General features: G+C 41.2%; 1 protein-coding gene across 2 annotated transcripts in view; it reads left to right on the top strand.

Moving 5' to 3' along the window:
• Positions 1-27,767, top strand: part of HPGDS (hematopoietic prostaglandin D synthase) — a 63,858-nt gene that overhangs the window by 13,974 nt on the left and 22,117 nt on the right. For both annotated transcript variants that reach the window (XM_032762584.2, XM_032762583.1), the window contains exon 2: positions 6,927-7,068. In XM_032762584.2, the coding sequence (XP_032618475.1) occupies positions 6,936-7,068 (133 nt within the window). In that variant the 5' untranslated portion in view covers positions 6,927-6,935. The remainder of the gene's footprint in view (positions 1-6,926; positions 7,069-27,767) is intronic.

Here is a 27,767-nt window from a genome sequence, read left to right as displayed (position 1 = left end):
AGCCAAACCGTGCTCCATAGAACTTTTCCCGACTGTAAATTGCTTCATAAACCCAGTCTCGCTTCCACTCAACTCCAGAACCTAGCATCGCTCACTGTAAGGAACTAGTTTATGTCACTGACAATAGCAACAGCATCTGAAAATGCCTCATGAGTTGGGAGTAGGGGCACACCATGGTCAATAACAGTAGTCTGCTAGTGGTTGTGGTGCTTCACTAAATCTTCAGCTCTTTGGCCTCCTTGCTGGACAGAGTTTCCTACAAGTACATTATGAAATCTAGCAGGGTCCAGGTAGCTTCAGTGAACTATGGTGGTGGTAGATTCCTCTTGCTTGACAAAGGTAAGAGGTTCAGATTTTCACCATGAGGAGAAAATAGTCTTACCAAAAGGCAGATTAATTTGTTTTTAATATATCCATATCCAGGCCAAGAAATTACTGTCAGAAACTAAAAGTGCAATTAAAGGATACTTTTTCAGGGTATGATACTTCATCTGTGGAGAGAAATAAACTTATAGCTGAACTGAGCTATGTTCTCTTTTCTCCACAACCTAGGGAAGAGCTCATGGCTGGTCATCACCTTGAATCTAATTTTATTTTCTTAAAAAGAAACTTACCATGTCATCTGCATTCAGGTTACTGTATCTATGACTGGCCTGAGGAAAATATTTACTTGTACAATGAAGTTAAGGCTGAATTTTCAAAATTAGGGGTGAAATCTTGGCCTCTAACGAAGTCCACAGGAGTTTTGCCATTGACTTCAGCAGGGCCAGGATTTCATCCTGTGAGTAAAGGGCCCCCACCTGTATGCACTGAAGTCAGAGGCAACATGCAGTGGATACACGATCAAGTCTGTAAACTGAACCAGCAAAAATACACACATATCCAAAAAGAGGTAGCTTGAGCATGTAAAATGAAAGCTGTACATTTGGGAATTACTTCACAGCAGAGCAGGGACATGAATTGCCTTCAAGATAGACACATATACTGCACGTGTCTAAATTCATTGTGCTTCTAGAAACAGACTCGCATCACAAATCTGCTCCTGTACCCAGTGGTTTCACGCTTTTATAGTTTGAAGTGAGTCACAACATTTACTGCGTACTGGAATTCTGTGAAATTCAGCCCCTTCGGTTTTTCAAGGATTCATGCCAACTCATTCCTGGCCTTTGGTCTGTGCAGATTCCTATCACTCCAGTTTAGCTTTTGAGTTTGAGGTTTGAACAAATCCAGGAGCTCAGCTGCAAGTTGACAGGATTTGCCTCATTTTAGTTTGAAAATTGGTCCAGGCTTGCTGAAAGTTCATAAATGTAATGTGAGTTTGGGTTTGCAACATACTCTGAAGGGTGCACATTTTCTGCATTGCTTTACTATTTACATGCACTTTTTAAACTCTGCTTGATAGTGGTTTTATAAAGCTCCCGACAGCTGACGGTAGTCATGAAACATACTTACCCATTGTTTAAAAGTATATTTAAATTAGTTTAACCAATTTGAAATTATTGCAGAGGAATGTAAAACATACAGAAATCACTAATTTAAAATGTGCTTTTGGGGGGATCGGAATTCTTACATAATAGAACAAACCAATTGTCATCCACAGAAAGTTCAATAAACGTGTCTGGAAAGATCATGGACTTAAAGACATCAAGTTAAAGGTTTATCAGACTAACCACCTTGGTTGAGATTTTCAACATGATTAGTGATTTTGCTTGCCCAATTTGTGACACCTTAAAATGCTGAGCACTATCTGAAAATCAGATTTTGTTGTTGTTTTCTCAACTTCTTCCAATTTGTCAATATCTTTCTAGAAGTGAGACTCACCGAATTGAATATTCGAGGAACCTGAGCTATGCTGGAGAAGTGCTATTAAGTCAACTCTGCTTTTGTAAAAAAGCCTCACGGAATCTTTACTGACCATGGATATTCAGGAGCTTAGGCCTGTGTGTCAAAAACGAAACTACCAGTAGCCCAGTGTCCTGCATACTATGATTAGTGGAAGTCAGACTTTTCTGGTTTTCACCAAAAATCAATAGCATTCTGGTCTTTGTTGCCTCAAACATATCCCAAAATTTTGTAGTGTTTCTTTTTCAAAAGTTATTGCACCACTGACTGACAGAAACACCATCAAGTTCAATGTAAAGCCTCACTTTCCTTGGCCAACAATGACCTGACATCCTGTATTTCAGTTGTCATTTCTGGAGCTGTGTCTGTCAAATTGCGCACACAACAGCACAGGTGGAATAATAAACATGTGTCTTTTAATACAATTTCCTTTGCCTTTTGTGAAGGTATTTCTCCCCCAGTTTGAACTTTAGCATCCAGAAGTGGGGACCTGCATGTACACTTCTAAGCTTAATTCCTAGCTTAGACCTGATAGCGCCGCCACCAGCCAAAATATAGTGTTTGGCACACTTTCTGTTCCCCCAAAACCTTCCCTGGGGAACCCAAGACCCAAACCCCTTGGGTCTTAAAACAAGGAGAAATAAACCATCCCCCTTTCTTTCCCCCTCCCAGACTTTCCCCTCCCTGGGCTACCCTGAGGGACTACACTGATCCAAAATCCTTGGATCTTAAAACAGAGAGGAATTAACCTTCCCCCCCTCCTTTCCCCCCACCAATCCTGGTGAGTTCAGACCCAATCCCCTTGGATCTTAAACAAGAAAAAAAATTAATCAGGTTCTTAAAAAAGAAAGCTTTAATTAAAGAAAGAAAAAAGTAAAAATTATCTATGGAAAATGTTTACAGAGTAGTCAGATTTATATAGCCTAGAGGGACTCCCTCCCCCCTAGCTTGATATTCCAAGTTACAGCAAACAGAGGTAAAACTCCTTCCAGCAAATTAAGAAAACAAACACAAGACTAATTCGCCTTTTCTAGCTAGTACTCACTATTTTGAACATGAGAGACTGTTCAGAAAGATTGGAGAAACTGGGTTGCACGTCTGGTCCCTCTTAGCCCCAAGAGCGAACAACGAACAAAACAAACAGCACAAACAAAGACTTCCCTCCACCAAGATTTGAAAGTATCTTGTCCCCCGACTGGTCCTCTGGTCAGCTGTCAGCCAGGTTTACTGAGTTTCTTAACCCTTTACAGGTAAAAAAGACATTAAACCTTAACTATCTGTTAATGACACGTTTAGTGCCTCATTTTTCATAAGGTTAAAAAAAGGCTCAACTTTCCTAACTTTGGAAGCAATGACAGCAGTAACTTTGTTTTGAAGCTATAGCAGACCTTTCATCTTTTAAGCTCAAAATATCTGTCTGCAACTGCTTCAACTCCAGGCCATGGTCTTTGAAATCTTAAATTATCAATAATGCTTTCTGTCCCTGCTGCGTGCTGCAGGGGAATAGATATCTTTCATGGTAAATTTAGCAAGCTCCCATGTGCCTATCTGCTAGCAAAATTATTGGTTTGTTTGAATGCTCTCTTGCTGTGATAAAAAGTAGATCCCTGTATCTCTGAGGATGGAAAACATACTTTACATGTTTCAGAAATAATGAAGTACAAATCAGTCTTTATGTCCTAAACAGAGACCCCCTTCTTTCAAGTATAAAACCAGTCTTTCATCTGCTCCCAAGAGCATATGTTTTGAATGGTGATGGCTAAATGGCCGCCATCTTGTACAAATCTAAGTATCACAGGTTTACTTAGAGTTAACTCATTCCATGAAAATGTTCGCCTTCTACTGTAGTATTGAGAGATTCAGTTACGTGATTTATTACAAAGACTATGGCTGTACTGTTGATCATTTCGATATAAATGGATGCATAATGAATATGTCTGTATATATGCCAGTCCACCACCCTCCATCAATTAAAAAAGGACTGTTAAAAGTGATCTATATATTTAAATAATGTGCCCATCTCTATAGTATATAGGCAGTGTATCAATCTATCAGACACACCTTTTTAAGTGGATATTTTCTTTAGTTGCCAGTCTCCTGTCCTAAAGAAACATAGCTGTATTTCCTTACCAAACTTTTTACCAAACCCATGCAAATTTAGCAATTAGGCTTACTTATTTCTTTTATTCTGGACCAGGAATATAATTTCCTCTTTCTACACAATCATTTAGTAATTATCTTTAAGCACCAGTAAAGAGATCCTAATGGAATTAGATGATTAATCTTTGTTCCAATTTATCTTATTCTTTTTATTCAAAGCAATGTATTTCTTCATAACCTCTTATATTTACTGGAATTTAGCACCTATTTGTGTAAACTGTATTAGAAGCCTCCTCGGTTTAGTAATGTTTTTGAAGGACTTGCATTAAAATAAAATAGTTTAGCAAAACTCACAACACATGTAGAGCACCAACACCTACCTCCTCCTTTCCAGAACAGTTAACATATATCCAAAGCCAGCCTGCATACTATTTTATAGATAAACCACATTAAGCACACATTCAAACTAGATTTATATTATTTGATAGATATGTCACCCCCACACAAACACTAAGGCTTGTTCTTCAGCATTATTTTATATAGCATGCAGTGTCTAACTTAAAGGAACTCTAACAGTGTAAAATTAGTTAATACATTTGTGTAATGGGACGCTACGGTGCCTTGTGCTGTTGTCCTGGGAATTAGCTCTTTCACAGTCTCTGCAGGCCCCTGTCTTGCCTTGCCAGGGCCCCATGTCCCTCCCAGATCCTGGTGCCCCTTTCCACTGGGGTTCTGCCCCTTGCAGTACTCCAAAGTCTCGGTGGGTCTCCCCTCCCCGGGGAACCCCCATCCCCACTTTGCCTCAGTCTTGGCTACTGCCAGTCCCCATCTAGCCCCCATTCACTGGGGCAGACTCCAGTCTGATTGCCACTCATCACTAGCAAGGAGGGTTTGGGCCTGCTGCCTCTGCCTACCCATGGGCTGCCCTCTGCAACCCTGGTACCTTTTGGCCCTGCACTAGGCCAGCAGCCTGGGGGGTTTCCAGGCTGGAGCTCCTCTTGCCTTCCCGCAGCCCTGCTCCACCTTAGGTACCCAAGTACACTCCCCAGCAGCCAGGCCCTTCTCCCTCTAAAGGCAGAGAGAGAGTATCTCTGCTCCTGGCCCACTGCCCTCTGATAAGAGCCAGCTAGGCCCTGACTGGGGCATCACCCTAGCTGTGCCTGCTTCCCCGAATCAGCCTAGGCTTTTCTTTCCTGCCACAGCCCTCTCCTGGGCTGTCTTAAGCCCCTCAGGCAGGAGCAGGGTGACCACCCCACTACAGTTTGTGTATGAGACAAAAGGCAAGCTTAGCTAAAACTATTCTACGTCAGTCAGAGTTGATAACACTTTTTTACTTCTCCGTCCACAAGCTGTGCCCTTTCCATTGAGGTAAAGCTGTAACTCTTTCAGAATTTAAGGCACAGAATGGAGGTTAAATTTATTAAACTTGGATTTAATAAAATAAAACCAGCAATGGCATATTAGGGAAACCTATATTCTAGTATTTAAGATACCATAGATACAAATCATGAACTCAGACACAAGCATCTACACACAAACACACACCGCCACAAGACTTTTAAAGGTAGCCTGAAAAAAACAGGGCACAGGGATAAAAAATAATCTGATGTGGATTTTAAGGAAAAACTTTGACACCAGTTTGAAATGTTTATTTAATGCAACAGTTGTGTATCTGCTCTTTGTTAGTTATCACGATTTTGCATGGGTAAATGCATGTCATACAGCCTCATCAAGCGTTCTGTTCCCTCCCATCTCCTCTTCTTCCTTTGTTTTTTCCAATTTTCTAATCACTTTTTCACAAGGGGTCAGAAAACGTAAACACTTCCCACAAAGGCACCAGGAGGACTGGGCATACATACCAGGGCAAAACTGCAAGAGTGGTCATTTCTGACTGGGATGAAACACTAACATCACTAAAATCCTTGTGTGTACGTGCTTAGGGATATTTTATAGAAGAAACTCAAAAGCAACCACAAACTTCTCTGTGTTAACACCCTAAGCCATATTTGGGCCCTAAAATAGCAGCGACTAAGCAGAAAACCTAAAACAAACAATGAGAATCACAGCCAGTGGCAGTCCATGCAGCCGCACTGGTGCAAAATCTCCATGCCTAGACATTTTTGGACTGATAAAAAAGCCCTGTGAGATCATCAAAAAGCAACATCTTTACATTCATAGCTGCAAAAGAGAGACTTCGCCCCCATCTAATTAATCATCACCATGAAGCATCACCACAAAATGAATTTCCCTGAGCTTATATAAAACTATACATTGTACACGCCTTAAAAATGTAACCTCTAGCTCACCCTTGTCCCACCTCACCTCTCCCAGACACTTGCCTTTTGTATTTATTAATGAGGAAGAAGTGAAATAAGCATTTACAAACACAATATTTAAAAGTGATATTATCCCAACCTTTTAAAACTACCATTGGCTTGTTCTTAAAGTTTTGCCTATGAATTGCTCAGCCTGCGAACACCCCCAAAGAAACACGCTTCGCTAAATGCAGTTCACAAAAATAGAACATAACTGCATTGTGGGCTCATCACTTCTAAGTTGTGAAGTACTTCAGATTCCAGAGAACAATATACAACTCCCTCATTTACATATGGGTTTTACAATAAAATAAAATTGTAGAAGACAAGCCATAGCTTTGTAACTGCACAAAAGAGAGATAAAGGCTGTGGACTGACATGCCCTTGTCGTCTTCTCTTCCTGACTCTTTTAGTTGAACTCAAACGGTCGTCATCTTAGCTTTAAGCATCCAACTTGGACTATTTTGGCTCTAGAATGTGGAACTATAGGTGTTGCATGTGCTGGCTATGCAGTCGGATATATTGTGGGTAGCAGGCTAATGTACATGTTTAATCTGGCATTATGTACTGACATTTTATTAACATGTCACAAACACGTAGGTATACCTTCCATATAAATATGGCAGGGTAGTTAACGTGTTAAATAATCAACGTGGCTTTTTCTTTCAGAGATCCATCATGCCACACTACAAGCTCATGTATTTCAATCTGAGAGGAAGAGCAGAAATCATTCGCTATCTGTTTGCCTATTCAGGCATAAAGTACGAGGACCACAGGATAGAACAAGTTGACTGGCCCAAAATCAAACCAAGTGAGTAGAACAGATTCTTGTATGCAAAGCTTTACAAGAAATCCAGTCAGAACACAAAACCACATGGGATGGTACCAATTTGCTGATTGAGGGTGGGAAGAATCAATAAGTGCTAAAGCCCCTCAGGTGAAATCTTGGCTTCATTGGCGTCAATGGGAATTTTACTATTGATTTCAGAGAGGCCAGGATTTCATCCCTTGTCTCCCCACCAGGCAATACAAGTCCAAGGACCAGAGCCTCAGTTAGTATAAATTGGCATAGTTCTTTTATCCTCACTGAATATACCCACACCAGCTGGGGCTCATGTCCCAAGTTTTCAAATGCTGTCAGCTAGGAACTGATGGAAACAAGGTAAGCATTAACACACTAAGGCTCTTAGAAAAAATTGGCCCCAAGGCTATGCTAAAGCCCTTAAACCAATTTCAGAATCAAAATGAAAATTAAAGAAGCAAAGAGGGAACTGCCCTTTGTGACCTGACAAGTTCTCTACGAGCAGAAGCAACAGCAGCAGCTGAAAAGGGACAATGATAGACCACATCCTTCCTCTGAAAAGCAATATACAGCCTACTGAGAAGCTAACAGTGCACAGAAAGCTACAGGGTTCCTTTGTGTTTACAGTTAAATTAACTTGAGATTGACATAGAATGAGAATAAAATGTCAAAAGGTCAAAGCAATGTCATGTGTATGCCAAGTCCTTTGTTTACGTGGCATAGTTTCTACCCTTTAAAACTGTTTAATATCTTAACTCATCAGCGAGTCTTAGTCCAGAAAAGACTGACATCAGGCTGGTAGTTTGGAGGTAAGCACTTGCCAATTTCATCCATGTTGTCACTAGAGGAAATTGGCTTCTATTCGGTTACCTCCAGAACAGATTTCTTTCGTGCTTTCTACATGGGAGCTACACTTTAAGATTACAGAAAAACTTCAGCTGGGGAAAAATGTGTCTTTCCATTTGTTAAGTGGTACTTCCTGGAAGGAACACATTACATGATCAGCACTGGCTTCCAAATTCTTTCTTGGTGCAATCAAAGGTTGTTTTATTCTATGAAGACCCAACTGCTTTGAATCTTGAATGCTTTAAACATCATTTTCTCCTGAGTGATACTGAGATGCTTGCTAGTAGCTGGGGAGCTCAGACTAAGACATCCCTGGCTAAAATAAGAAGGGGCATCAGGGGAACAGGGCAGAAATAGAGACAGGTTGTTTTCAGTGAGAGGCCTTGGATTTTGGAAACTATGTCTCCATCAGAGCCTGATTCTGTTGACCATCACATCATGTGGTATAACTTGGGTCTCTCTCCAAGGCATTTTCAGGAAAGGAGGGGAGAGAAGTGGAGGGGAGTGATGGTCAGAGAGTTGGTTTTAGAGGGATTTAAGAGAATTTTTAGTGCTGCACTTTTTTCAAGTTGAATTCGTGTGTATCCACAAATAAAGTCTGTTTACATTTTCTACATGTACCTAGAATTTTGGATAGGTGATTATTAAATAAGACTAAATAACAGACAATATAAATGGAGACTTAGAAATTACAAATGCATTTACACCTTAAAACATATGAAAAGCAGACTTACCTGCCAAGTCCTGAGTTCAAGATGCTGTATCTCCCTTGCAGCAGCTGAAGATATCACAAACACTCAAACCAATCAGGCAGTAGGGCAGGAAAATACTTTCCAAGGTATTTTTAGTGTTCAGGACATGAAGCCATCCACGATGAAGCTTTTACATTATCCAGTGTCTGTTTGCCACTATGCCTGACTGCGGCCTATCTGTACTACCATCATCCTGATCGAATGATTAGGGATGCAGAGTGTGTTAAAGAGGAAACCGGGAACCAAGATTTCTAAGCTCTGTTCTTGAATCTACTTTTACTCTAGTGCCTTGCGAAATCAGTTAACTTTTGTTTCTCTATCTGTTAAATTAAAATAATATCAACCCACCCCATCGGGGTGTTGTAAGGTTTAATTAAAGTTGTAACATACTTAGGGAATATATGTGATGAAAATTGCTATATATACATTGATAATATTACCATTACTGCTGTGACTCTTTACATTGGATTCCAGAGTAAATAATACATTTGGTAAAGTGCAGAGGGAGGAAGGTTTAGCTGGTGTCCAACTTGGGGCTAGATTCAGCAAACCATCTGCCTGGAACTCCCACTGACTCAGTGGAAGATCTGTGAATGGCTAAACTAGGCATACAGAGTACTTTCTAAGGGTCATTAATTATTTTAGAAATGCAAGTAAAAGTAAAGAGAGCGAGAAAGTGCTGAACATATAGTGGTGATTGTCATGGGGAACTCCAAACCTAGAAAAACAATTGGAAAGACACCTGAAAATGCTACTTTGGTCAAGAGTTGGATCCTAAATCCCTGCCTCTGGACCGCTCAAGGCTCTCATTAATGATACTGGGTGAGGGTAAGTTCATGCAGAGATAATGGTACCATTCCACCTGCACTATGTAAAAAAAAAACCCCAAAGCAAAAAACAAAGTTGCATAATTTTCACATGTACCAGTAACTAATTTAATACTGCTAAAAATACTGGTTTTGTCATGAGACCAGCCAGCAGCAGAATACTTATTATGGGAAAATCTACTCCGTGGGAAATAATAATTAATTATTCACCCTAACAGTGTTTCTAGATTTAGCGTGGTGAAATGTGTCATGGTGTATCACAAGGATATATAAGTGCTGATGTTTAATGAATATTTAGGTATGCAGGCAAATATAATCTGCCCTCCATCCAAATGTAAGTCTATGTGTCAGATTCAAGGTTCATGTGTGTGAGGAGAGTGTAGCTCAGGGCTTCTCTGATGTTATTTGGTTGTATTGAAATTTATGCAATAAATATAACTTCTAGTTGCACGTACATAATTATCAAGAGCTATGGGTAGTAAAAGGTTATAAAGCTGAAAGTGTCAAATCACGAGAACTCTCAAAGAACTCCCCAGCAAATGAAACTCAAATAGCCCTTCTAGCCAACTCCTCAGGCACCCTTCCCACTCCCTCACAGATAAAAGCCTGAATAAATAGGTAGGTCCAGTCATGTGTCTTAGAGGTAAACAAACTTGGGCCCTGCAGAGGAATCAAATGACAGACCAAGGATCCTTCAATGCAGTTGCACTGCCTCCAAGCTCAACAAATAAAAATCTAGACTTTTCTAGCTCAGCTGATTTCACCATCAGGACAGAGCACAAAGAAAGGCAATCTTTTAGCCAGGGCCTAAGCTGAACAGGGCTTTGTCTATCAGAACGATGGAAACTCTAAGAATAGCATATAGAAACAAACTGGAAGCCAACGCAGTTTTCAAAACACAAGAACAAAACTCTCTATATAAGAAACAGAACCACATTCTGCACAAGTTGACGTTTATGAAGTATATTTTGTTTTACTAGCATCAAGACATAATTAGTGAATGTAAAGTAATATAATACAGTAATATAAATAAAACAAGATAGTCAAAACAAAATAACCTCGGCACAAAACAAGATACAAATTAAATATGTCATCTTGCTTTTCAATTGTTTGAAAACCTCTCTGTGGAAAATGTCAAAGCATTATTTTCATACAAAACATTCTGATTTAGATGAACCCGCATTTTCTGATGGAACACTGTTCTATCGAAAAAAAATTCCACAGACTCCACCTACAAAGAGAATACTGACATTACCAGAACATACGTTCATGGAAATCATGTGCTGTACATTCCTTCTTATCTCTTCATTTCAAGCTGCCTAGCCTAAAAGTAGAAGCAATAAAAACTGCTATGTCTTGGTGTTTCAGCTAAGCCTTCCCGATAAAGCAAAGCCACAATGCTACATAATCATTAAAAAACTTTCTGCTCTAAAATACCAGTTGTAATGGTAAGATGATTGCATCAGCTCAAGTGACTAGCTTTTACCACTGATACGAGCCAACAATTAGGAATTACACTAGTTATGTGGTTATCATGCTAGATTTCCTCATTCACATCTGCAATAGTTTGTATTACAGTTCACACAGTTCTTTAAATATTAGGAGACTTTGGAAGACTACAAACATTGGTAGAAGGAGATGCAGCAGCAGTGTGGTGCATGGCTTATTTGCGTCTCTCTAAAGTATTAATTTCATTCAGACTAGACAAATCCTACATTGCACAAAACGTTTTGAGCTGATTCCCTTTTTAACATAAAAATTGTGTCTGAAAAAAATAGTCTACACAATATAGCAGAGCTGTGTATTTTTGGTTGGTACAAATTATGTAACTATAATATTGAAAACAGGTTGGGGGAAAGCACAGAAGTTAAATTTCCATGGATAACAACATACACAAGAATGTGCACGCATTTCTACACTTAATTTTGTGAACAAATCAGGGCCCAATTGGGAATGGTGAGCTCAGAAATCAAGCCCATAACCTGACTCTTTTAAACTACTCCTTCAAGGGAAGAAAAAGGTAAAACTGTAGAGGGGAAAGAACAGCATCTCTTCTCTCCTCCCATTATTGTAGACAAGGAACAGATCTTCTGGTTCAGAGTCTAAAGGAGCTCCTCAGAGAACATTTCAGATTTTTAAAAAAAACAAGTTTGGAAAACTGCATCCACAGGGACCATAGCCATGGAAGCATGAAAAACCACAAAGTGAAATTTTGCTTCATTAATGAAGATGATCCAAGAATTATTATAAGACTTTTCTTTAAAAAAAACAAAACAAGCATGGGACAAAAAAAATGTACTCTCCATCCTGTCTCACAAGCAAAGATATTACTGAAAAACAGCATGCATGTGTAGAACAGAGTTTGAAACTTGGTGCCTTGCCCAGAGTTAGAATTCATTTTAATTCTCCTCCTAGGAAGACCCAGGGTCACAAACACTGCAGGATGTTAAGAGTTAACCTTAACATGCAGGACAGTAATTTAGAATGTTGCAGCTTTTACTTTTAAACAGATTAAATAGTATGTGATTTTGGAGTGGCCAATTTTGCCAATTTCTGACTATTTCTCTTAACTCAATATTACTTTTCAGCAGCTTTGGCTGAACAATTCATTCTTTATTCTTAATGCTATTATCTCTCTCTTACTCTTTCGCCGATTACTATAATGTGTTCTCAGTGCACCATAAACATAAAAGCTTTGCATGGTTTGGTTTAGCTACTTTGACAACAAAATGTCTATAATTGTACATTTCATTTATTTCCTTTTGTCACCCATCAGACAATCTGCTGTAGGATTTCAAAATAGTAATTTGGGGCAAAAATTCTGTAACTTCAATATTAAGGAAATTCATGCGGACAAGTAAACAAGCAAAGCCATGTAAATGCAACTCTTCCGGGTTGCTTTTCAATAGAGTTGGCAAGAAATAGGAGTTTCCATTTTGCAGGACATTCCGAGTTGCCGATGTTTAGTTCTGTAGGGGAATTTCTGACAAAATGGAACAATCCATTTCACTGTCCAACCCGCTTGCCCCACTGCCAAGTGGGCAGTTCATGAACTGAGAAGTCCTAGGGCTGGCAACTGGGGAATCAACCGGGGAGTCCCCCTGCCAGCAGAGGAGCCAGGAGCCTGACTGGTTTCCTGTCAGCCTGGCCAGCAGGCTGCCAGCACACCAGGCAGGCTGGCCAGTCTCTTTGGTTTCCATCAAAAGTAGAAATGAAATCGACACACTCACATGGAATGTTTCTAGTCCATCAGATCAGCATTTTCCAACCGCAAACTGCTTTCCTCTTCAATGCCCGCTCAGGACTAGCAGAGACCACCTTTAAGCTAATATCCCCAAATTGGGAAAAGGTAGTGAATGTGAGGCATTGGATCCGGATGAGCTTCCAATCTATGTCAGAGCCCCACAGCTGTTGTTATAAGCAAATAAAGTGTAGCACTTACCTAACACGTGATTTTCGATGCGCTGCACAAAGTTTAATTGTTATTTATTTGGGCTTCTAACCGTGATGATTTAGGGACAAATCCTGAGAGAAGCTAACCCCTGCAACCCCTTTCAATCTCAATGCAATTATAGGCTGTCAGTGCCTTTTAAGATTTGGCTTGAAATCATCACACATGCAGATTCAGCAAGCACTAGGCACTCCACCTGTCAGCTTACCTCCTCTTGATTGCCAGTCTATCTTCCCTGCATGAAGCCTCTCTGAGCTCCATGGTAAATTCACCCAGACAGCATGCCTGACCTTCTGATAAGACCTGCCTCCTCACTACTGGGGATCAACCAGGAACTTGCAGCAGGGGAAAGCATTTTACATAGTGAATGCAGGAAGGGAAGTTGGCAAACTCTCCTGTTTGGCACATGTACTATCCTATATTCTTAACCTGGTTCTGTCTCCCAGCAGTCAAGAGATCCTACCCATCTCCCCAGATGATGCCTCTCGGCAGCCACCAAAACCTCCCAGAGAAAGTGTTCGTGTCCCACCTGGAAATCACCCAGTTCACAATGGTTTAAGTCCACCAGGAAACTCCCTAGTTCACAAAGGGTTGAAAATACTGCCAGATCAAGATGCTGTGGTTTGTGTTTTGGCTATAGAAAAAAAGGTGGGTAGTTTGGATCCAGGCTCCATGGTATTTGAACCAACGAAATTGAGGGTTGGAGTGGAAAGTCAGGGTAAAAATGATCTTGTTTTGACCTGTCCCTAAATTAAAATAATGTTACTTCAAAAGTAAGTGCAAAATGTGGCTAACTGCTACTATAGCCTGCCAAGCTATTGGCTTTTTCTAAAGCCACATCTAGATGGGAATTTTTGATCTGACCTCTATCTTTATAGTTCATTGAACCAAAATCCCAGGTCTATACACTCCCCAGCTGTAGGGGATATGCAATCTGGAAATGAATCTGGATTAAGCAATTTGAGCTCATCTCATATCATTCCTGCCCATTTAAATAGGTACAGAAATGTAAACCGGGAGACACAGAATCTTTTCATTCTAGATCCTGCAGAAGTTGGGAAACAAAACTGGCAGGGAGGGTTCAGATTTAAACATACAATTTAAATGATGGAATTGAAAATATTTCAATCACTAGCAGAAATATACTCAATTCAAGACCTACTGAGTCACATAATAGGCTCTTTTAAAAACATTTAAAAATTCCTTGGCATGGAATACATTTAAAAGGAACGGGTGTCACCATTTCATTGAGTCATAAAGCTACTAACATCTGCAGCATGTTAGATGAACAACTACAGTTCAAGGGGAAAGTACTGACAATTAACAGCCACTTCATAGCAGTAGCACGGGATATTTTTATGTCATTCATTGCTAAATATTTACCATCTCTTCCGAGGGAATGCTCTGAGGTTAGAAGTGTGGTTGAAAGGTCCAAAGGCAAGTTGATGATTATTGTGATGAAAATTAATTCTGCTGTAGTAAATCTTCGGAGATGAATCTTCGGAGACTTAGTGTCTGACAGCAGAAAGCGAGCATTCCTCAGGGGATACGCATCATTTTTCCTGAATGACTCTTGTTGGAATGACATAACATAGCTTTACAGAACACCACTCAGGCTCTTGGTGAACAGTCACTTCAAAAACAAACACATATTATAGTATTACTTGTGTTATGGTAATATCTAGAGGGCCCAACTTCAATCAGAGCTCCACTGTGTCACAAACACATTTTAAAGGGTAGCTCCTGCCCTAAAGAGCCTACATTTTACATATAGAAGATGGATAGGGTGGTGGTGGGGGAAAGAGTATTAGTCCCTTGTTTACAGAAAGAGAACTGGGGCACAGAGAGATTAAGTGACCTGCCCAAGGTCACATGGGAAATCTATAGCAGAGCCAAGAACTGAACCCAGCTTCCCCAAGTCCCAGTCCAGTCTCTTCACCACAAGACAATTTTTCCTCTCTATTGGCTTTAACAAATCCTCTCAAAAGTGAAATCTCCTTCCATTTACCCTTCCAGCAAATTCTCTCTCTAAAATCTTTCTGACATCAGACACTAATTAAGAACTTGTTTCCCGTGGCTCAGTTTAAATAAACATCTACGTAACAGCAAAGAAACAGATGCTATTCTTGATTTTGAGAGGTTGCCATTTCAACAAACAATGCTGGATGTAACTGTTTGTCAGTCTCTAGACAACCCGAGTGCCCTATTTTCGGCCTGATCTACACTGGGGGTTGGGGGAGGGGGAGAGAGGATCAATCTAAGTTACGTAACTTCAGGTACGAGAATAGCGTAGCCAAAGTTGACATATCTTAGATCGAATTAAAGTTACTTACTTTGCATCCTCATGAGGCTGGATCAATGGCCACAGCTTCCCCATCGACTTCGCTTCCGTCTCTCGCACTGCTGGAGTTCAGTAGTCGACGGGAGAGCAATCGGGGATCCATTTATTGCATCTACACTACACTCAATAAATCGATCCCTGATAGATTCATCACTACCCGCCAATCTGGCAGGTAGTGTAGATATACCCTTAGAGACAGTTAGGCTGCCAGATTGCACCATAACCGAATGAAGCTGTGGGGTGCACAAGAAAGCTTAAACACAGACACATCCAGCTTTATAAACTGTTTTAATACTAACAAAAATGAGATAGAGGAGTAACAGTTCATTTCATAGTGCAAGCCCAGGGAAGGGAAGAGGAAGGTGAAATCACACGTGAGAAACAGCTGAAATGAAGGATCAGAATCAACCTGGAAAAGAAGAGTGGACACCAGGAAGAGACGAAGCATATGAGACAGAAGGGAAAGGTAGAAGCAATAATAATAGTCATGGAGATTTACCTTCTCTGTCCCCTCTCCTGGTCAATAGCAGGAAGGAGGTGGAAACGATTTCAAAAAGTCTGGCCTAGAAAGCGAGTTGGGTCTCCAGGGATCCAGACACAGGAGGCAGCTTGAAAACTAGGCGGCTTCTGAGGGGCACAGAGCCCTTAGGAGAGCAGGTTCATGCCAGGAAGAGCTGCAGTAGCCTGTGGGAAAGGGCTGTGGGGTGATGATTATGGGCCATTTGTCGTGTACAGGTCAATTGCCTGTTATCAGGAGCCATGTAGGAACAGCTACATTGGCCTGGAAGCATAACACAGGTGATGTCTAATTGCCTGTGTTGGAATGGACTAAAAGTGGAATCCCAGTTAGGAGGCCTGAGGAGCCTTAACCCTCTCTCTTGTTATGAGTGAGAGGTTGTACCTTGAGTTTGAAAGACCTTCCTTTCTATCCCCGCTAGGGAACAATCCTTTCCTTGAGCAACAGACCTAAGTGCTTATTGGGAGTCATCAGGTGCTAGAGTCTACAGGAGCTAGCCGATGAAACACCTTCACAGCTTGTATCTGAGCTGAGGCACACCCAGCTCCAGACCCCTGAGGTGCACTCAGTGACTTCATTGGGTGGCAACAGTACTGACTTCCAGAGGGGCTGTGTGGGATTTAGTTTGGTACAGAATTCAGGGCAGTGTGCCACACCAGAAAACAACGTATAATCAGGAAATGAGCAAAAACACACACAATTAGCTACTGAAAGAATACATTAAAAATAGTTAAGAATTAGAGGAAATAATTTGTATTAGCCAGTCATTCAAGCTGTTTGATTGTTCTCAGACTCCCTTTCTTATTAGACAGTCCTCATTCTAATCTATTAAATCAACTCGCACTCATAATGCATCCAGAGGCATGGCAGATAAGAAAAGGCAGCAACTATGAACTGCACAGGCAAGTTTCAGAGTAGCATTTATTTCTCACATAGCTCAGAAATGGAAATATTTCTAGGAAGATCAAAAGATGTTTTTCTGGATTTCTCTCTTAAAATTGCTCCTGTGGGAGTTGCAGTTTTTTGTAGACGTGAATGTATATTTCTGAAAATGCAAGAAGAATATCCAGGGATACTTGGAGCTAAACTGACATAAGCACATAAGATGACTCCATAACTGAGCAGGACTTAAGGGAAAAAAGTCACTTTTATGCTTCTTTCCAGCTTCTCAAGGCTCCGCATGCTGAGCTTAACCCATGACTTCTCTCTCTGGTTCTCAGTGCTGCCCAGAAACCTTATCTCCAACCTACAGAAGGCTTTCCTCACCTCACACTATCATTTACTAGCCCTGCCACTCGCCTCTACCTCCTGCTTGAGTACAAGTGCAATAAGTGGCTTATTCTAGCTGGCCAGCTACCCTGAGCCATAACAAAGCTGATGGTTAGCAGGAGGGACTCAAGTGGCACTGAAAATGTAGCAACATTTTAATAAAACTTCTGCACAAGCCCAGGCAGTACAAGTATGAATTTTAAAATGTTCCTTATCTTTTCATCTATGTTGTGAATTCAGTAGCGCTATGGTGAGACATGTTAGGCCTGGAAAGGACTCATTAAGAGCCTCTACACTGATGTAACAGCAGCTTTTAAATCTGTTTTTAAGCACTCTTCGAGCTCATCTGTGGTTGGGTCATATCCTAACATGTTTTGGCCTGTCCCTGTGAATGAGGTCCAGCATGTTTAGAATGGTGCTAACCCCCCACCCCCCATGCTCTTACTGAAGTCCCTCTGGACTTGTCCCATGCCTTCGCTCTATTCTCAGCAGACAGTTAAACTGTGTCAGAACCTGAGTCAACTACTGCTGACTTTAAACTGTGCTTCATCACACTTTAGAAAGTTCATTATTCCAGCCCTGTATGAGACCTTTGTCCATGACTTTGCTCATTTGCAGGATTGCTATATTCTAGAGTAAGGACCTGTCTACACTGTAAAAACATCCAAGTTGGATAGATCAGGGCATGGTCTGGGGACACCAACAAATGCCACAATGCCCCACATACACTGGTATTTTAACCCTGTTGGGGGAGATTTGCATTGTAACCAGGTTCCATGACAGCTGCTTTTACAAAGAGAATGGCCCTGAGACAGTTAAAATGAGTACTCTGAAAGCAGGGTTAAGATTTATTTTTATTTCAATCAATTTTGAAAAAAGATTCCCTTTTTGAAAAGGGAGGAGGGGAGAGCGGAGAGACACAAATGTGGGAAGTATTATGAGCGTTGTTAACATGGATGGGAGGGTTGGAAAAGTCTGACACCAGGGAAGAGTGGGGACAGCTATTGTACAGAAGGCAAGGGGTGGAAAGAGAGAAGGAAGAACAGAAGAGGTTGTTTTCTTAAAAAGGCAAATTTGGCCCTCTGATACTTGTTCCATTTAACATCAATGGGAAATGTGTATGCATACCTGATAGCTGAATTCTGCCCACAACGCAGGTGATGAGAGACAAGAGGAAGAAACAGAGAGAGAATGAAAGGGAGGTGTCAAAATGGAGAGAGAATGTTGAGAGAGGGAAACAAATGGAGACAGAAGCAGGACTTCTGTCAATCAGAAACGAAATGCTGCTTCCAGGAAAGCTAATTCTCTGACTGAAAGAAAACAAAGTAAAAAGAAGAATGGAAAAAGTTAAAAGGAAGCTGCAATAGGAGTAGGTAAGAGTGGGCAGCAACTTCATAGGAGATGTCTCCATCTTTGTGTAGCTTTATAGCATTGATGTTGAGTTTACTTAACAGTAAGATGCATTTTTAAAACAACTTCTGCTAGTTTTGGCTTGGTCTGCTCTGCGCCTTTGGATTGTAGAATCATAGCAGAGAGCATTCTGCAGCTACTCCAGCAGCTTTGGTTGTGGTGTGGGGCGTCAGTGACTGCTGAGGGGGGTTGTTTGTTTTTACATTTGCCTATTGTTCTCTTGAGGAAGGAAACGCCATTAGATTTCCCCATCACATCCCAGCTGAAGTGGGACCACAGGGGAAGCCATGTTGATCAGCTAACATAATGTTAAAATACAGTTTGCCCTGTTCACATTAGGGCTTTCAAATGTGTTCATTAAAATATTTTAACAAGTGTGTTCTTTAAAACCACCTTTTATCTTAGTGTGAACAGGCTCTGTGAGGGTAACAGAGGGAGAAACAAGGATGGAGGGGGGGCAGTTAATGCTTCACTTGTAGGGAAAGGGCAAGAGAGTTGGCTAGAGTGGAACTTACCCTGAGTGCTGAGGACAAAGGTGCTGATGAAATGTGGCTACAGTAGAAATCCCCTAAGAAGCAGACTGCCTGGGGGATGCTTCAGGTTCTGAGGCACGAATAAAGGCAGCAGCGGAGTTGGCCATCTTGTTACTTGTCAGGACAGAGGAGGTCTGAGGTCTGCAAAACCCTGTCTTAGAGCCCTGGGAGACAGAAGGAGGAGGGTTGGCTCCATTTGTTTGGGTTCTGGGAGTGACCGTGGCAGGGAACTCAAAGGCAGAGATACTATTCTTTTACCCATCTCTCCATCTACTTTCTCTCCTTTCTTCTATTTCTCCTTTATCCTTCCTATTCTCCTCTTTCCAGGACTAGAAAGGGAGGAGGGGGGAAGAGGCAGAGTTTAAAAAGGAGGGAGCTGGGTAAGAAAACTGAGACAGACTCCATGCTTCTAGTCACAAGGCAGCAAAATAGTTGGAGGGAAATGGGTGTACTGTGTGGTATTGGGGACTGTCTTTAAAGGCTGAATTTTCCAAACACTGTCCTGGAGGGGTGCTGTGAAGCTACTGCTATGCACTGCCAATTGGCTTTAGTCACAGAATAAAGCAAATCTCTTTCAAGTTCCTAAACCACTGACTGATCGCTGAACACAAGTTTCAGGACTAAAAAGAAATTAAGAAATTTCCTACATGGAAGAATGAAGCAGAGTCGAAACTAGACAGTGGAAGACAGCTGGAGACAATTTGAACAGCATTTGAGCCTGCATCTTCAAGCAGTCTGTCCCAGCAAAAATAAAGACAGTTGCAAGGGAGCCTGATAAAAGTTTTGTGAATTTCTCTCATAATTGCGGATCTTAAAGTGTCCCAGAATGTATTTAACTCATATATTAAGGAAGTGCTTGAGATTCAAGTGAATACACCTCTACCTCGATATAACACTGTCCTTGGGACCCAAAAAATCTTACCATGTTATAGGTGAAACCGTGTTATATTGAACTTGCTTTGATCCACCAGAGTGTGCAGCCCTGCCCCTCCAGGAGCACTGCTTTACAGTGTTATATCCAAATTCGTGTTATATTGGGTGGTGTTACACCAAGGTAGCGGTGTACCTCCATCCAGTAGGGAAAGTCTCCTTCCTCCTTCCAAACAATGACTACACTGCTCAAACTCACTCTTCCTCAGTAGTAAATGGTGATTTAAGTCTCCATGTGGTGCCAATCTATGGCCACAATGTTTACTATTCTCCAGTGACACTTGGGTTTTTATCTTGACCAAGACTACCCTGTACAATCAGCAAAAAAAGAGAGAAAATTTCTGTATTATTTCAGGTATTTTAAAACTCGGATATTTCCTGATTTGTCTTGCTAATGACACTTGAAAGGAAAAAGGCATTTAACTTTTGCAGTGTAAAATCGAACATATATTAGAGAAATGTAAACTTTTATAGCTCTACTCTGCCAAATTATATGGAATAATTAAATATATTAAAGATATTTTATGGCCTGAACTAAGTCCCTGTTATTCTGAGGAATAAAACTGTAAAGCAATCTAAGCATGTGCCAGACATTCTGGTTTGATGCACTACACAGACTCTAGATGATCACTGATGAAATGCCAGACCTCTACAATGGTTTATAGTATGAGTCTGTCTGTCTTCAGAAGTGTCAAATTAGTCCCTAAATGTGTGGATTAGTAGCTCTGCATTGGGAAACAGATTGGTTATTCCAACTGTGACGGGGTTAGGTCACAGAGACCCTCTTTAGACTGTCACCTGATGTGCTGAAATTACCTCTGACCCCGTTTTCCCTGATGGCTTGGGACTCCAGAACCCTGCCTACTTGAGCCAGACATGCTAGTTTGCTGCAACACAGACCTAGGTCTGAACCACGCCCCCCAAAGCTGCAGGCTTTAACCAAGAACTTCTCAGCAGGTCACCTCTCTCCAGCACCCAGACACCCAGCTCCCAGTGGGATCCAAACCCCAAATAAATCTGTTTCACTCTATATAAAGCTTATACAGGCTAAACTCATGAATTGGCCACCCTCTACAATACACAGAGAGAGATGCTCAGCTGTTTGCTCCCCCAGGTATTAATCACTTACTCTGGGTTTACTAATAAACAAAAGTGATTTTATTAAGTATAAAAAGTAGGATTTAGGTGGTTTCAAGTAATGAAAGACTGAACAAAGGAAGTCATCAAGCAAACCAAAACAAAACATGCAAGTCTAAGCCTAATACGGTTAAGAAACAGAATACAGTAACACTCACCCTCAGATGTTCCAATAAGCTTCCTTCACAGACTAGACTCTCTCTTAGTACAGTCCTTGTTAGTTCCAGCTCAAGTGGTAACTAGGGGATTTCTCATGACTGGCAACCCTCTTTGTTCTGTTCCACCCCCTTTTATAGCTTTGGTACAAGGTGGGAATCTTTTGTCTCCCTGGGTCCCCACCTCTCCTTCTAAAAGGAAAAGCACCAGGTTTAAGATGGATTCCAGTACCAGGCAACATGGTCACATATCCTGTGAGACCCCAAGCACAGGAAGGCTTACAAGTAAACAGAGCCATTTACAACCAATTGTTCTAATTAATGGGAGCCATCAAGATCCTAAGCCACCATTAATGGCCCACACTTTGCATAATTACAATAGGACCTCAGAGTAATACTTCATATTTCTAGTTTAGATACAAGAATGATACATTCATACAAATAGGATGAACACACTCAGTAGATTATAAACTTTGTAATGATACCTTACAAGAAATCTTTTGCATGAAGCATATTTCAATTATATCATATTCACCTTTATAAACATATTTCCATAAAACACATGGAGTGCAACATCACACCCACCAAATATATATAGGGTATATTCATATTTTTGTCATATATACACACACATACAAGAAACATGGACAGGGCCGCCCAGATGATTCAGGGGGCCTGGGGTCTTCGGCGGCAGGGGGCCCCCGCTTCGGCAGTAATTCGGCAGCAGGGGGTCCTTCCGCTCCGGGACCCACCGCCAAAGTGTCCCGAAGACCCGCAGCAGAAGACCACCGAATTGCTGCCAAAGACCCAGCACTTTGGCGGCGGGTCCCGGGGTGGAAGGACCGCCTGCCACGGGTCTTTGGGGCACTTCAGCGGCGGGTCCCAGAGCAGAAGGACCCCCTGCCACCAAAGACCCGGAGCGGAAGAAGCTCAGGAGGCCTGGGCCCTGCAAGAGTTCTCCAGGGCCCCCATAGCGAGTGAAGGGGCCCTGAAAAACTCTCATGGGGGCCCCTGCAGGACCTAGGGCAAATTGCCCACTTGCCCCCTTCCCCCATGGGCAGCCCTGATCATAGACAGGAACATGTAATATTTTCTGCCTTTTCTTCTTTCCCATTGCTTACACAGAGCACATTTTAAAGAGTATAATATGCTGCTGAGTCAGAACAATTCCTTACATTCAAGGGTTAGATGTTAATATTCTCTGTGATCTTTCTTTTTTGAAAAATTTTAATCCATGTTTGCTCATTTCAGGGGGTTTGTCTTCCAGTTTATGTCCTTAAGTACTTGATTGATACTGATGAGGACATGATCTGTAACATCTCTTGTACAAAGATTTACTCATTATGAATTCTAATTTAAGAAATGGGAAAACATTTGCAATAAAACTAGTCAAAAGTGATAGGTTTTGTATTTTCACTACAAGTGAAAAATGGGCCCATTTCATATAAACAAAAAGAGCCATATTTCAAAAAATTTTGAGATCTAAAATGAGTCACTTCTCCAAGAAAATTTAGCTCATCTATAAGCAAAAATGTTTTACAAATGTGAAGCTTGACATTCCCCATGTTCTCAATGTGAAAATAGGCAGTTAATGGAAATCTGAGAGTAAACAAAATTTGAGGCTCTATAACAGGGGTGGCCAAAGCGCGGCTTGTGAGTTTCATGCAGCTCTTTTACAGTTAAAGTGCAGCTCATGGAGCCCCTCAAACGCCTACCCATTCTTTCTCTACTAGACTGGTGTGGGGGAAGCTCCGGGCTTCTGCCCTGCAGCAGGCAGGTGGGGCTAGAGGTTTCTGCAAGAGAGGACTGGTGCCTGCTGAGAACTGGGGGCACAATTTAAAAGTTCGGACCCCTCCAAGACCTTGACTTGCCCTCCCAGGCATGCTCCGCCCCTTACTCAGCAGTTGCTCCCTGCAGCTCCCAGATGTTTGCTGCTTTTCTCCCCAATCACAGCTCCCACCTTGCCAGCTCCAGCAGCACCATGTGACAAAATGGGGCCAACAAACCCTTGCAAAAGTATGGGGGCATTTGACCTCACGTGCCCCCCTCCATGCATTGCCTTCTACCCAGCAGGGTCTTGGGGCTTCAGGCCCACAGGGCAAACCAGTGATAAACTGCATTTCCTGTGTCTCAGGCTACATTCTCCAACTGTCAAGAAAGCAACCTCCTGTATGGTTCATGTTCTTTTGTTGTAACCGACAAACTTTGACAAGTGATTGACTCTTATTTGTAATTTGTGGTGTGGGACAATGGTTTTCAACCTTTTCATTTGCAGACCCCCAAAAAAATTTCAAATGGAGGTGCAGACCCCTTTGGAAATCTTAGACATAATCTGCAGACCTGGACAGTCCATAGACTACAGATTAAAAACCATGGCTGTAGAATAATCTGTCATAATGTGCTGCTAAATTTTAAGACGGGGAATGATCTGATTGGCTCAAAGTGAGGTGCCAATTATAAAATTACACTGTGCCTCGCTACCCTTCGTAAGTGTTTGTGTAGAAAACAGAAAAGTAATTCTTTGCTCAGTTCAGTTGCCAGATCAATCAATTCTGGTTTCATAACTGCCAGAAGCTGGGGCTGGATAATAGGGGAGGGATCGTTCGATAACTACCCGGTTCTGTTCATTCCCTCTGAAACATCTAGCATGGGCCTCGGTCAGAAGACAGGATACTGGGTTAGATGGACCACTGGTCTGATGCTGCATGGCCACAATTATGTTTTTAGGATAAAAAAAATATACACATCAGTTCCACTCTTTTGTGTGGCTTTAACAGCAACTACAAAAGTTGAGTCACACTGATCAACTCACTGACTGCATGATTTTAGACAAGTCAGCTGAAATCTTCTGCTTCTCTCATTTCTTCCATTAACTCCTTCACCGCTCCTGATCTAGTGCTACTGTACTATTAACATTGTCAAAAACAATCACAGTTTTGAATGTAATCACTTCCTCAGGGCAGAGATGTATTGTGCAGTGCTGGTCACTAAGTACACAACATTTATTGAGAGCAGCCTTGTTCCACTGACAGCAACATGCTCTGCCTGGATGTACTTGGAAGGTTCAACAGCCCAGTTTATCTCACTGAAACAAAAAGTTTTGGGCATTATCCTTTGTAGATAAGCCAGCTGAAGATCACACAGCTTTAAACATAGTGGTAATCAGGGCACAATGCACTCCTAGCACTCAACACAAGGCCAACCATTTTGTCAGCTTCACTGTCATAGGGTCTTTCAGTTTAGTATGCAAGAATGTGCCCTTCTGTATGATTCTTAATTCAGTACCACATCGTTGTTGCCTGGAACTTGCTGCTTTCTAGATAATAAACATAAGAAATTCTATTAGCAGAACAACTCTATTACTGCTGTTAGTCACTACTGACATGTGCTTTCTCATCGGGGCAAAGCAATTCTAATTTTCTCTTGGGCCTCTTCTTTCTGTTAGCATCATCACCATCATAAAAATTTATACTGGCACCTGGGATGTTGCACTCAAAAAAATTGCTGTCATTAGTGCTGTGCACATGTAACTTCTTGATGTACCTAGTGAAAGTGCATGTAAGAGCCCTTTAAGTTCTGTGCAGCTCCTTGCTGGCTTATGTAGAGGTGGATTTGACACTAAATTATCTTACCCAATGTGATTTATGTACTACATGATAAAAAGCAGAGCCATGAGGTAAATGTTAATTTTGATATCAATTGAGCTCTTCTTGAAAGCAAGTCCTGGACACACAATGCTTCAGTATTTTTCCTTTTTCATTCTCTCTCGACACATCTCACTGGAGACTCTAGTTTCTCCCCCCTCCCACCCCAAAGATGTTCATTGTGAAGTATTGTACAAACTGAAATCTCGGCAAATTTGTTCGCACTGAGGAAACAGGAGTTGTGGCAAAAACGGCAAGGATGATAATAGAGCTGAAACAGCAATAGACATAGCAAATAACCATAAACTCTTAAAGTAGAAGTGACAGGTTAGGCTTTGTCTACACAAGACCCTTGTACTCTTGTAACTAAATCCATTTAGAAACTGATTTAGTTAAATTGACGTAAATCCTGCATATGGACAGTTATTTTGGTGTATATTCACCTTTGCCCAGCTTGCCTTCGTCCATCCCTCCACAAACGCAAGTGAACGCCACACCATTCCATTTTGTTGTGAGCACATTCTTTCCATTTCTGACCAAAAAGTTTTATCATGGGATTGGCCCAGCGTGTTTTTGGTCTGTCCAATGGTTGCTTGTGGTCTCTGGGGATCCCGTCACTGATGTGGGTTGTCCACCTATTGTCCTGCCTACAGAGTACATGACATGGTGTATTTTGATTCAGCTTAAGTCAGTAGGAAATCTATCCCAAACTAAATCCATATAAGGCACTCTTTAAACAGAAATAAGAGCATCTACCTAAGAAGATTTCACCCATCTAACTAAACCAATTTTGAAAATAGGTACAATTTTCTTGTGTAGAAAAGGCCTTAGTGTTGGGAGTAACTGAGAGAACCTCAATGGAATAAAAATGCCACTCCAGCTTTCATTTAACGATGACAGTACTCCAGGAGTTGAACGTGCTTTGTCTGTTTACAAGCAGCAAGATTATCTGTTGTGTTCTTCTATAAGAGATATGGACTAGCAACAGTAAGGTGACCAGACAGTAAGTGAGAAAAATTGGGATGGGGTGGGGGGTAATTGGAGCCTATATAAGAAAAAGACCCAAAAATCGGAACTGTCCCTATAAAATCGGAACATCTGGTCACCCTAGGCAACAGAGCTTGCTTATACACATCAGATACATTCATCAAAATGCTGTGCCAGGTCTGGCTGAGGTTCATTTAGCTAAGGTATTTTATACATAGTGCCACCTAGTGGCTGAACTGTATAACAGTTTAGCATTCCATTCCATCTGCCCCTTTAAGTCCTATATTCCTACCATTTACAGCATTTACACTATCACACTGTCTTTGAAGTTCAGTACGTATCAGTCTGAGTGTCTCTGAATCGTTCATAATTTCATGAGCTGAATGCATGACAACTTGGTTATCTGACTGTTCGTTAGTGGCAATGACTGGTTGTGCTTGGGTTGGTATCCTTGAGTCATTGTCTTCTGTATCTACCACCCATAGAGTTTGCTCTGTTGAGTGTTCTTTGAAAGGAACAAACTGTAGATGTCCACGGTTTCTCTTGAATTCTCCACTATTGGTCTAAAATCACATATGATCTGGGTGCTGAATTATTTTTCATCACAACAGCTGGGGTTGTCCATCTTCTTTCACCAACCAGTTTGAAATGAACATGGTCACCAAGCTCTAGAACTGGCAGTTCTCTGAGTGAGTGATGTCTGTTGTACAAGTGTTCATAACTCCTTCAGCCTTTTTATCTGATTTGGCTGCTCGCTTCATGTCTGGCCACTTTGGAAATAAGTTTTTCTCCAAAGTTGGAACAGTAGTTCTGTGTTGTCTTCCCATCAGGAGTTATGCTCAACTACATCCAGTAGTCAACCACCAGTTTTGATTTTTTACTCAGAAGAACAAGAAATGGATCTTCCTGCTATAAAATTTTCTTGGTTGTCTGTACAGCTCTCTCAGACTCTCCATTCACTTGTGGAAAATGTGGGCTGCTGGCAACAGGATCAAAATCATATTTCATTCAAATGACAAATTCTGCTGCAGTGAATTGTGGTCTTTTATCCATCACTAGTTGCTCTGGAACACTGAAGTGAGCAAAAATGCATTTTGTTTTCTTGTTAACTATGCAACATGTTATGGACTTTCAAGTATATTATTTCTGTATACCTGGGAAAATAGTCCACGACAAGCAGCTAGTCTGTTCCAAGGTCTGACTGGCAGAGATGCTGTTATTAAAGGTTCTTCTGTTGTGTTGGTCTGTTAGTTCTGCAATGCTCATATGCAGAAACCTTATTCTTAATGTCCTTGCTGATGCCTGGTCCCCATGCTGACTGGTAGCCCATTCATAGCATTTAGTCTACCATGAATGAGGTTTATGATATCTCCTAATATTTTATTTATGATGCAATCATCTTTAATCACGAATCCATTTGACTCTATTACTTGTCCACACATCACAAGGTAGTCTCTTGTCACTACCTTACGTCCTTTGGATACTTGGGCCAGCTAAGGTAATTTATAACTTCTTAAAGTTGTGTGTCTGCCAAGGTTGTTTTTTGTAGCTGGAGTAGTCTCTTGTCTTCTGTACCTGGAAAGATAATGGAGAAAATAATTAAGAAATCAATTTAGAAACACGTAGAAATTAATAAGGTGATAAGTAACAGTCAGCATGGATTTGTCAAGAACAAATCATGTCAAACCAACCTGATAGCATTTTTTAACAGGGTAACAAGACTTGTGGATGGGGGGAAGTGGTAGATGTGGTATATCTTGACTTTAGTAAAGCTTTTGATACTGTCTTGCATGACCTTCACATAAACTAGGGAAATACAACCTAGATGGATCTACTATAAGGTGGGTGTATAACTGGTTGGAAAACTGTTCCCAGAGAGTAATCATCAGTGGTTCCAGTCATGCTAGAA

The sequence above is a fragment of the Chelonoidis abingdonii genome, chromosome 5 (genome assembly GCF_003597395.2).
Source record: "Chelonoidis abingdonii isolate Lonesome George chromosome 5, CheloAbing_2.0, whole genome shotgun sequence".
NCBI lineage: Eukaryota > Metazoa > Chordata > Testudines > Testudinidae > Chelonoidis > Chelonoidis abingdonii.
The sequence above is the reverse complement of the archived record's forward strand: the minus strand, read 5'-3'. Positions and strand labels throughout refer to the sequence as shown.